The sequence below is a fragment of the Octodon degus genome, unplaced genomic scaffold (genome assembly GCF_000260255.1).
Source record: "Octodon degus isolate 3935 unplaced genomic scaffold, OctDeg1.0 scaffold00097, whole genome shotgun sequence".
In the NCBI taxonomy this organism is placed as follows: Eukaryota; Metazoa; Chordata; class Mammalia; order Rodentia; family Octodontidae; genus Octodon; species Octodon degus.
In genome coordinates, this window is record NW_004524673.1 from 4,098,010 (window position 1) to 4,110,527 (window position 12,518).

The 12,518-nt window shown below is 33.4% G+C and overlaps 1 protein-coding gene across 1 annotated transcript in view; it reads right to left on the reverse strand.

The window, feature by feature from the left end:
* Cdh7 (cadherin 7) overlaps positions 1-12,518 on the reverse strand; it is a 158,009-nt gene that overhangs the window by 84,197 nt on the left and 61,294 nt on the right. Inside the window, exons 4-5 of the mRNA XM_023723151.1 lie at positions 10,451-10,570; positions 696-863 (exon numbers count right to left, since the gene is read on the reverse strand). Of these exons, the coding sequence (XP_023578919.1) occupies positions 696-863; positions 10,451-10,570 (288 nt within the window). The remainder of the gene's footprint in view (positions 1-695; positions 864-10,450; positions 10,571-12,518) is intronic.

Here is a 12,518-nt window from a genome sequence, read left to right on the forward strand (position 1 = left end):
GGGCTGAAAATCCTTTCCGAAAACAGAAAAGTCCTTCTTTGCAAACAATTTTTTTTCTTCTTCTTGCTAAGTCAAAAGCCACTTTAAAAAAAAAAAAGAAAAAAGAAGAAGAAAGAAAGAAAGAAAGAAAAAAGCAACTTTGGCCAAAGAACCTGAAATGAGAGCAGTTGTTTCTGGTGCTTTAGACTGATTTCAAACACTCATTGTTTGTGCAAGAAACAGGATAGAACTATCAATGGAATATGCCATGTGCATGAATGGATTAAACTATAAAATGAAAAATAAGATCACTTGTTGCTTATCTGTACATATTCAAAGATTAAGCAATATATTTTTGTGTGAGTTGATACCATATTATTATGGGTAACAAACTTATAATTTACACAACTTATATGAACAAAGATCTTGGATTAAGTGTCTACTACACAAACACAATTAACATTTGTGTAGCCAAAATACAAAGACAGAAAAATTGTACTATATTTAAGCTAGAAATGATAGATGTACAATAACTGTATTTTCTTGGTACCTTTATTCCACAGAGTGAGTTAAAATTGCCTTCTATAAAATAGGTCTGGTTACATGCAGTAACAAAATGATACTCTTGACAAATTTGGAAAAAAAAATCTTTAAAGGTTTGTGATTTACTTTTGTAAGGCTAAAAACAAAATTAATTTCCACAGGGGAAATCTTACTTCGAGGAAAACGAGGTGGGTTATCGTTGACATCAGTTAGGGTCACAGTGACGGATGTAGTTCCTGACAGTCCGCCATTTTGGCCAACCATATCCTTTGCCTGAATGACAAGCAAATACTGGTCTTTAGCTTCTCTATCCATGTTTGGAAGGGCAGTTTTGATGATTCCTGTAAGATTTCAAATCCCAGTAAAATGCAGCATGAATCACTCCGTTGCAATAACAATGGACACTGACAAAATAGCCAGCCTCTCTTCAGTTACACTCTTTTGTTCTTCTCTTTCAATGATTTTAATGTGCATCGAAGGCCAAAGGGACATTATAATTGTGTGCAGCATTACAAAACAGAGGCAATAATGTAATACACTTTCATTATTATGTGATCAAATTATTTTCACATTTCATGGAAATACATGTAAGGAAATAACTAATTGGTAAGGCCTTCTCTAGCCTTGTGAGACACTGTGATTAAATAGCTATGGACTTACCATTTCTTTTTTTTTCATGCTTTTCAATTAATATCAATTTATTATTAATAACCAAAATATTAAGAGTTCAAGATAAATAGCATTCCTATATTTATCAAAGATATTTTTGTTTAGGACTGAACTTTCTCAAATATGAACATATACACTGGCACATGCACACCCTGACAAACAGCAATATGCTATACACTTACATTAAAATTGTTTAAGAAGTACAACCTTCATACCTACCAATCATATTATCCTATCAATAACGTAGAGCCTGTGCTACAAGCACAACCATAAGAATTTAAGTAGAAGCTTCTTTGAATGTTTTTTGCTTTTCATACCCAGTTATAATTAATCTTTGAATATCATCATTAAAATGAAAAATCCTTTTACCCCATAGGTTTAGTTATTTACTCTAACACATCAATATTCTCCTTAGGGTCATATTTTTTCCAAAAATATTTTGTTTGTCCTTCAATGCCTATGGTTACAATCTACAGCAATATTTCACTAAAACTCCTTGCCTACAAGCATCAATAACCTTTGACTAGGAGTCACAGAATTTAAATGTCCATCTTTTTCTATTTTATGTGCTTATTTATCTTCCTTGTTAATCATCTTTGTTCTTCACTCTTTCTTATTGGTTTAATAGAGATTAATGGTTTTATTTTAGCAGGTTTGTGTCTACACATAATATATTTTGATAATTTCTTGTGTAAAGTTTGTAAAACAATGTTTTGTTTTGTTTATACCACAGATTGAACTCAGGACCACACGCTTGCCATGCAGGCAGTTATATGACTGAGCTACCTACCCAACCTCTGTAAGACAATCTTTAACATTTGACCACTAGGTCTCCTCTATGTGAAAAAATATATATTTTTATATGAAAATGTATTAATATAATGAATATTTTTAGAAAAATCTACTTCTATTTGCTTCTCATTTATAATTCCAATATTACTAAATATCAAGTTATCATCTTTAAAAATTTATTGTGGCAAGAAAGTCATAACAATTCATGCAAGAAAATGAATCTCTGCAGCTTCATTCCCTTCTGGTTTTGGTCAGAGGCATTACAGTTGAAAGCCACATTAAGATAGAAATCTGGTAGTTACCTGCTTATTTGCATACTTCTAATTGTCTCTTGGTAAGAGATCCTATGAGTAATACTTTCCAAAGCTAAAATCATCAAAAAGTTTACAAATTAATTCATGTGGAAAAGGCAATTTCCAAATGTCTCAAATACTAAACATATTTCCAACAACAGTAAAATAATTGAGAAATATTGAAATTAAGTATGAGTATTCCGAAATTACATTTCTATTAATTTTACTAGCATTTAAGTTAAAACTGTGTATATTTGTAAAATAATTATTTTATACTGCATTTTTCCATATTACATAGAAATGTATTTATACACACACAAAAACCTCATTGTTAGCACTCTATCTCTGAACTGGTACAGACTAATGTTTCTTAGTTGGATCCCTTCAACCTGTGAGAGTTACAGGAAAGTTTAAAAATCATAATTTAATAACCAATTATTATATAATTAAAAAAGTATTGCATCAATTCAAATAATTATTAATATTTATAAGCAAGACATTTAAATAATTTATAATGAGAAAAATATCTACCCATTAAGTCTTTAGATTAAACATAGCTCAGATGCTAGGCATCAGAATAAGAATTTTCCCATAGATGCATTATGCCACTCAATAACTCAGAACTTTTCATTTTCTTTTAATTGATGTTCACAAAAACATTGTAAACATAAAAAGTAAGCTCATCTTGGTATTGATCAACAATTTTCTTGTTTTTCATATGGGAAAAAAAATCCTGATGACACTCTTGTCAAGTGCTGCTGATTTCTTTATGGCATATTTTATTATCTTGGAATCTTAAAGTTTTGGAGTATATAACATATAATACATTACATTGCCATTTTTGTAATTTATCACAATAAAGAGAACCACTTTCAAAGACAGCTTTCTGCACACCTGGGCCTTGTACCAACTTCAACTATACCAATGAACTCTAGGGCCCAGGACTGGAGAGTACTCCTGCTGAGAGGTTCAACTCAATGCAACTACATCACCATACAGATACCAGGCTTAGCAAATTAATATCCAAACAAAAACTTTAAAGAAAACCTATTTTCTAAGGTATTTAACTCAATGGGAAAAGTTCTTCTATTAACTATGACCTGATTTGGATTCATTCACTAACTCCCAAACCATTTATGTCCCCCATACTATTCATTATGTTCTTTATTTTCTGTCATTACTACAAGAGTTCTGAGATCTCACAATTAAAGATTAGAGACATTGGAATCTTTATAGATTCTTCTTGGTAACACAAACCAGGAACTTAGGAACATGAGTAAACTAAAGTTATTCAATGAGTCCATTGTAAAAAGTGAGTAGATAATAACCCTTAAGATAGCATAAGATAAACAGGAGACCCAATAGACAATTATAAAATTGTGACGAACCCATGTGTTCTGTCCACTTGCTTTGCTTTTAACAGGAATAATCAGATGTCATGTCAGATCCACTGATAACTTCTTTGGCATTCAGAGTGGCTGAAGTTGGGAATTACTGATATGTGTGAAAGCAGGACAAGAAAACTGTCAAACTACCTTAGTCGAGAGAAAAGCATCCTGCTGGGCAATTTCAGCCATTAGTCGCTAAGGAACATGCTGCCTCATGGTACTACCTTTGCAAAAGGATAAATAAACATGCCTGCTGTTGTTGTTCAGTTCCTTTGCCCTTCAGGCAAACAGGCCTCCACCTGACCTCAGCTCTTACCTCTTCTCTATTTTCTAAATCCCCCCTGCCACTTTATCCTGGGGACCCATGAGAGACCAGTAAGTCCCTGCACATCAATAATGGGAGATTTGCCTGAATTTGAACTTGTGAATGAGAATAGTACGTGCAAGTGATAATGAGTTGGATATGCATGTATTACATCAGTTTCTGGCCATTTGTATTATGAACTCTTTAAAACAGTTTAATGAAATTTATCATTAATGTTGGCGTTAAACTAAATCAATGATTGTTATATCATATGATATTTACAAATTTGAAGCATATTCATCAAAGAATCCCAATGTAAAGTTGGGTGATCAAATCACAACTTCATATTTGAATACATTGTGATCAGCTATTAAATTACAAATGAGAACAAAGTACTTCCCTATCCAGATTTAGGCTGTGTAGCAATGGATGTTTGCAAATTCATTCAGAGACCTAAATGCTGTTTTCTCTCCCCAGAGGAGCCTCTGCTTGATTCAATAAATTTATACATATTTATATGTCCAATTATTATATATTAATGATATATTTAAATTAAATAATATATAAATTTATATATACATCATAAATAATACATATAAATTTATATATATATATATATCATATATCACATCACATCTTGAAAACTACTGAGATTTTTTTAAACTAAAAACAATTAACACTTTTCAATTGTTATGATTTGTTTGTAGATATCTCCCAAAAGCCTCATGCATCATGGGGCAGGATTCCAGAGTTTGTGACTGATTCATGGTCCACTTCTGGGATTATGGGTGTGAGTACTGCATCTGCCCTGGACTGGGCAGCCTGAATACAACATAAGGGACAGAACAGTCCTTGTTCTCTCACTCCTCCCTTTTCGCTCTTGTTGATTTGCTATCTTCCACCACCATGAACTCTGCCAGGGTCATCTTGTCTTGTAGTCCCCTTATGGTGGACTGAAACCTCCACAAACTGTGAGCTAAGTAAACCTTTTCTCTTTTGAGCTCAGTGTCTGATATTTTGTTTCAATAACAAGAGAAAAGTAAGTAAGACAGAATTAGAAGTGAAGGCATTGCTGTCCCTATACCTGACCATGTAGTTCAAGCACCTTTGGGAATGGCTTGTGGGAATAAGAGTTTAGAAAGTTTGGAAATGTCACCGGAAAGAGTAGCACTGTAATGCCTTAGGCTGCTCTGGCATTTATATCATACTCTAGTTGCAACTAAGAAGACCAGAAGCTTGATAGAAATCCTGCTGATAAAGACCTGACTTTGGAGGTTTCTGCTGGGATGAAGACTGCACTGGTGCTGTACTCCAAATGATAGCTTGGCAAAAACTTTGTCTACACTGTTTATGTCAGGAGATTTTGCCTAAGTCTAAGATTAAGAGCACCTAATAAATCCAGTAGAGGAAATTTCAAGGCAGACGAATGGTGAGGTGGTGGCACAGCTACAGTTGGGGGTTTTTAGTAAGATTTATGTTCAGAACCAAGAGCAAGACCAAGAACCCAACAGTATGATTTAAAGTGCTGTGAATTTTTCCAGAAAAAAAAAAAAAAGAACTCTAGTGAAGCTATGGACTGCAAAGACAGAGCTGAAGAAATCTTGACTGGGGTGAAGGAACCAGACCACAGAAAAGATGTCCCGAGGGCATCACAAGAAGTAGGAAGTTGCCACTCTTTAGAGCCTCAAAGTTACAAAAGAGATAATCTTTGCTTTGAGAAGAAAGTCCCAGAACACCATGTTCCAGAATGCTAGCAACCTAGAGAATTTGTTCCTCAAAACTGGATTCAGAGTGCTCAGAGATCTGAGTATTTGACCCCTGAAGCCAAGAGAGCAGAAACTCAGGTTACTGTTCAACTGACCATAGAACTCGGCAAAGTCCACATGGTTCTGGTTTTAGGTGCATGCAGAAGACAAGAGTTTGGGGATTAAAAGGCTTCTACCCAAATTTCAGAAGAAGGCCTGGAAAGCTAAGCAGTGTGCTCCTGAGAGGGCAATGTGTAAAGCCTCGATGTAAAACCAAAGTTGCAATGGAGACTCCAAAACTGTTTTTTTTTTGTTTTGTTTTGTTTTCTTTTTTTTAAACAGGAATCTAACTAAGGACCTTGTGCTTACCAGGCAGGCATGTGCTGCTGAGCTATATCCTTGGGCCAACCCTAGAAGTTTAAAAAACCCAGAAATGTGGATCATCTGATGAAATCTGCAAGGAAGGAGCAAAACCAGTTCAAGAAAGAAGGCATGAGAGGGAGCTACTACTACTACTAGAAGAGTTAGAGGGGTAGAGCCACCCAACTCTTTTGGAGCTCACAACTTACCATAGGTTGCACTGGATACTATGATAAATCTGCAGGATTTAATATATGCCCTACTGTAGTTTGTACTTGCCTAGGTTCCTACCCATTCTATTGCCCTGTTCATATCTTTTGGAGTGATAATGTCTACGTTCTGCCATTGAATGTTGGACGTGTTTAATTTTTCATTTGTATGTGGACTCAGAGCTAAGAGTTTGCCTTAGATCTCGGAGAAGACTTGGGACTTGAACTTTTCATGAATGCTGAAACTCTTAGACTTTGGCAACTCTTAGAGATGGAATAAAACACCATTTGCATAGAGCAGTGCACATGAGTCTTCGGTTGGGGTCAGTGGTGGCATGTATAATATATGTCTAGATGTCCCCAGAAAACTTCACCCGCATTATAGGGGCAGGCTTCTAGAGTCTGTGATTGATTGGTGGTCCAATGCTGGGATTACGGGTATGAGGGCTACACCTGTCCTGGGGCAGGTAGCCTGGATGAGAAAGGGAAAAGGCTTGCTCTCTCCCTCCTGCCTTTTTGTTCTTCATACTTTCTCTGTCTTCAGCCACTATGAGCTGTGCTCTTGGAGCCAGCTGATAATGGACTGAAACCTCCACGAACTGTGAGCTGAATAAACCTTTGCTTCCATAAGTTTTGGCATAAGGAATTTTTTCTCAGTGGTGAGAGAAAAGTAACCAAGACACTGGTTTGACGTTAACAAATTACACAATGGAGAGAACTTTAGTGAATAGAATGGGCAAAATATGTGTAGATGTGTGCACATTTGAGATTCAACTGCAGTAGAAAAAAAGTCATTCAAATAGTTCAAGTAAAAAACTACGGAACTTAAAATTTGGTGAGTTATTTTTGTGTCACATATTCTCTGACGTGTATAAATGAACATAAAAGAACACAGACTAGAATCTAGCAATACTTTTTCTTGTAAATATGGAGATTGAGATATGATGAAATATATCCTGGACAAAGCAGTTTCAAATTTTAAGAATAATAAATATTCAAATATAAAGCTTGAAAGTGGTTTCAAAAGAATTTAGAAAATAGAGTAAACATTAATGTTAAAGACATCTTTTTGCTTTGAAAAAATATCCTTTAATCAATTTATTTGTGTAGTAGAATATTAATTATAAATGAATTCAATAGAATAGGTCATAAAATCAAGTATTATTGATATTTATGAGAGGTCATCAGAAAATATAAAGAAAATAACTGTTTTAGATTCTTTTAAGAAGAATGTTGCCATTTATCTGGAAAAAAAGGAAAAAAAAAAAAACACCAGAGGAGAACGTTTACTAAAACAATCATAATTTTTGCATATACATTATTTTTTCGGTAGAGGTAAAAGGTAAATATCTTCTCATTTGGTTTATAATTCTAAATTTTGTATCTAAGCTTTGTGTTATTTGGTTTATCTATTTCTAAGTACATTGTTTAACAGAATAACAAAAAAGACAGAAACGTGCCAGTGATGTCATGTTTGGAAGCTTCTGGAAATACAAAGGATGTCAGACCTGGAAACAAACAAAAGTCATTGAGAAAGGACATTTTGTCATCTGCGATGGACTTACAGAGAAAACTTAGAAGCCAGGGCCCTTCCACAAAATGAGGAAAGCTATAAAGTGGAACACGAACAAAGGGCCTCTGTGGATGTAACTTGTTGTAATTGTAGTACTTGCATTAGGCTATGGTAAAGCTAATATGTAAATGATGTACACTGAGGCACCATGAAGTCACTTCTTTTCTGTTTGAGAAAGAACTTTAAATAATGAGTGATTTTAGGACTCAAGCCATTTTTCAAAAATGGCTTCATGGCTTGGAATTTGTTCAGTCAGACTGACAGTGCTTGATTTAACTTCTGAAGTATCTTGAAATCCAGAATAATTTTAAAATATGAGTTGTGCTTTTCATTTTGAACTGCAAATTATTTAACCTTTCTTGCTCCATATCAAGTGGAACCATAACAGGGATCTATTTGTTTGCAATCTATAGAAGAGAAAATACATCTTACAATAATCTTGTCTCTCAGTGTCTTTGTGGATACTGTGAAGATATGAGAATCTTCTGTCTTTTTAATAGTGTGTAACCTATTTCTAGTACTATTTTATTAGTTTGCTGAAGTAGACTGTTCACATTGGTTTTTGGAACTACACACATTCTGGTTTTGTCCAAGGAGAAGTGAATACAGACAATGCAATTGCCCTCTGGTCACGTGGCTGTTAAACACTGTTACAAATACAATCTGTGCTCTCAGGTTTTAACTATGCTTTTTCTCAACAGTTAACCAAACTTATAAAAATGCATATACCCAAGAATTGCCTGGGTCTATTTTTACTAATCTTTATTTAACATATTTTCAACATTTTTTTCTGTCAAACATTCTACCGTCTTCTCCAAAACCCCTACATTTGTGTAGAAAGTGCTGCTATTTCTCACATAGATGAGAATTAGATTGACACCACATAAGGAACACTGAGTCTTGATTTATAGCTCTGTAAGCCCCAAAGGACTGAATATTTCCTTTTTTGTCAAAAAGTTATAACCTCTTTTTTCTTTAAAAAATTGTATTCTACATAGTATGATATAGTTTAGTAGATAAATTGCTCACAATATCTCTGCACTGAACTTAGAAAGATAAGTCCCATTATTTATAATGATTACTGTACTATAAAACAAACTTTCATTTCATATTATTTATATCTGTAATAGAAGGTGGTTCTATATCAAAACAATATGACATTTTAATTTAGATTCTAAAATTAAAATTGAATTTACTTATTTAAGCATTAATGTAATTCTGTGATTTGTGATTATTCAGTTGTGGTTTTTACACCTCACCAGACTTATAGGAAAATTCCATTATCTTACAGGAAAACTAAAAATTGCAAGCCAGTCACTAGCAACAATGAAATATTTAACTGTTAGAATCAGTGCATGCTAGTTTTTGGGCAAACTACATAATGCAGAGCAATAGTTGGTAAGCACATTTTGAAAAACTTCTTAATGTCCTTCTAGGCGAAATGAGGCAGATCGATAATGGGAGGCTGAGTGTTCAAGTTTAGGTTTCTGAGATCTATCACTCAATCAAATGGGAACACACTTCCTACATTCAGAGGACTCATAACATAAATCCAATACACTTAATTACTCTTTCTTCATCCAATACTTGCTTAATTAGAGCTGTTTTCTTTTCTATTTACTTTTCCATAGTTTCCAAACTGGACCATTACATTGCTACAAAGTATGTCATGAATGAGATTGTATTTACTTCTCTGTTTATGCACATGGCAATTATTATTTCCAAAAGTCATTTAGATATTTCTTTCTGCAGTGATTTGAAAATGAATTAACACTGTATATTTGTGAGATGTAGGCAAAATTGTTTAAGTGGAAAATTTTTGGTTTTTGTTTTGTGGTGACAATACTAGTAGCACCCACCCAACAGCAGTGAGATCCACTCCCTCCTCCATATACAGAAAAAAGAATCTGAATAGATAAAATAATTTTAAGGGTTAGAGTTAGGGTTAGGGTTAGGGTTAGGATTAGGGAAAAAATTTTAAATCAAAGTAACAATGCTTCATGTTGCAATTTTAATTTAAATTATTTAACCTAAAAGAAAACAGAACAAACAATTTAGCCACAAAATATTCTATTGATTCACTTGTATAATTCATAAAAAACATACACCAAAGATTAAGAAAATCTTTAGTTTTTGACTTAGCAGATCATTCTTTTCATTGCTTTAATTAGCATTGCTGAGAAAATCAGCCTACAGAAGGACAAATTCAAACTAGCACCTACTCTCTTGTGGAGCCAAGACGTTTTATTTGAGTTTTTATTGTACCATGTACAATTAATTCTCTGTATGAATATATAAAAAGGAAACAAACACAAATAAAACTTCAATGTAAATATCAACATTTTATGAAAACAGACCTGAAATATTTTAAATGCATAATATTGATTTAAATTTTAGAGATGCAGAGAAAGTCACAAATTCTTATTAAAAAATGATTAACTCCTTAATAATGTTTTTATACTAAAAATGACACATTGAGAGATGTGATACAAATACAGCATGGGTAATCAACTAAACTGAGGTACAAACAACTAATACTAATGCAAAGCCAAGTCCAGATGATAGTTTTATAAAGATGGTCCCATTTTCATTTACCTGTTTTTGGCTCTACTGAGAAGTACGGCTGTCCTTGCAGAATGCTGTACACCACCCGAGCACTGTTCCCATATGTAGGGTCATCAGCATCCGTTGCTGTCACCTGAACCACGGAAGTCCCTAGGTGACAATCCAGAATCCAGCAAATTAAATGTGTCCAGATAAAGCAACATAATTCACATGCTACTCCAGATTCTACATTAGATTTATTTGTAATTTTAATTTACTTCTTTATTGCAAGTGAAAAAAAAATCAATCAAGTGGTTTTTTTGTTTTTGTTTTTGTTTTTTTTAACTCAACCTCAGAGATAATGTCCTTCAAATAGTTAAGACTTAAGGAACAATTTCAGTAAAAGTATGTCATTGATGATGCATGCTAGATTGGAAAATGTTCAGAACTGGATGGACTGAGAGCTTGTCCAGCATGTCAGGTAACCAGTTTTCATCAAGAGCTATCTCTCTAAGAGTCAGTAACTGTCCAGAGATAGTCCAAAATGTAAAAATATCTAGGGCAGCATATCATCAAGACTATCTCACTGCTGTTGTTAAAGACTGCCAGAATGAAGCTGAAATTTCATTAACTATACAAAGAATACTTGACAATTTAGCTGGATATCATGTTTCTATCCTATCATCTTGGTAATTTAATTTACCCCCCCAATAATTGATACAAAAGTACAACGTTAAGTAACCCTAAGGAGGAAACATATAGCTACTTTAAAATGGTATTATGTGCCAGGGAGATGGCTCAGCAGTCAAACTCCTGCTTGGTAGCTCAAGGACCCGGGGTCCATTTCTGGTACCACACGCAGTGCCAGCCCCGCCGCGGTCATGCCTCACCAGCCACTGAGACCTGGCATGATGTTGCATACCTATAATACCAGAGCTGGGGAGGCTAAAACAGGAGGATCACTATGAGTCTGAGCTGCATAGTGAGACTGTGTGCTAAATTCATAATTTTTTTAAAAAGGTATTCTATTTGTTTTTTTATATCATATGTCACATTTTTCTCCATTTTATTATATATTCCTTTATTCAATATAGAAAGAATTATTCTGATCGGTTATTTTTTATATCATATATAATCTTCTGAACAACAGACATGTTATCTTAGTTCACATAGTTAGGGTTCGCACTACCCTACAGTTCATGTTTTTTCTGATGCAGAAGGAAAAACTCCCTTTCTGTATAATTTGTTTAAAATTTCAGTTTCTGTCTAATATAGTCCTGAATAAGGTATCTTAAATCTAATAATTTCTTTACATCTGTTTTATGTAGGTTTTTTCTTTTTAATTGTCTGAAGTAAGTCATTAACATTTATTTTGTTGCCTATACATTCCATTTTCCATATGATTTGCCTTATCGATTTCTTCTCAAAACATGCAGTGCAAATGGTGAAAATATGGGCATTAAACGAGTTTTAATATTTAAGGCTTCTTTTATGTAATGGCTGAAGAGACCATGCAGTGTGGACACCTGATAGAATCAAGAGAGCGGTTGTTTACTTTTAAATCTTTTTTAAAAAATTTAAATTTTGAATTAATTTAAACGATACATTATATTTTGACTTTTTCTGTATGCAGCATCTTTAGGTCTATTATGGTGATATGCTGAAGTATTTATGTCTTAAATTGTTTTAAAATAAAACTGAACTAGTAAATATTTTGTAAAATAACATCCTTTTCTCTAAGTCTTCATGTAAATTACTATTTATATAATAGATGTTATTATACAATATTGTATGTAATACACATGTACATATGCATACCTATATACAGATTGTCAAATAGCTATAAATTACTGTTTATGTTTATTTATGCTCTTCTGGTAATGAATAAACTATACTAAGGGCTTAAGAGAATTTTGAGAAAACATAATTAGTTAACATTCAATTTTAAAAACCTCTGTATATTAAGCACTAGAAGATTGCCTTGTGTATACTCTGTTATCTAGTGTCTATTTTTGTTAATTACTAATAATTATACACTTAATTTATCTATGGCTCTCTGTTAATCTATACAGATTATGTTAACTTGTTACCCACTGATCTGAATTTTTATATTTATTTA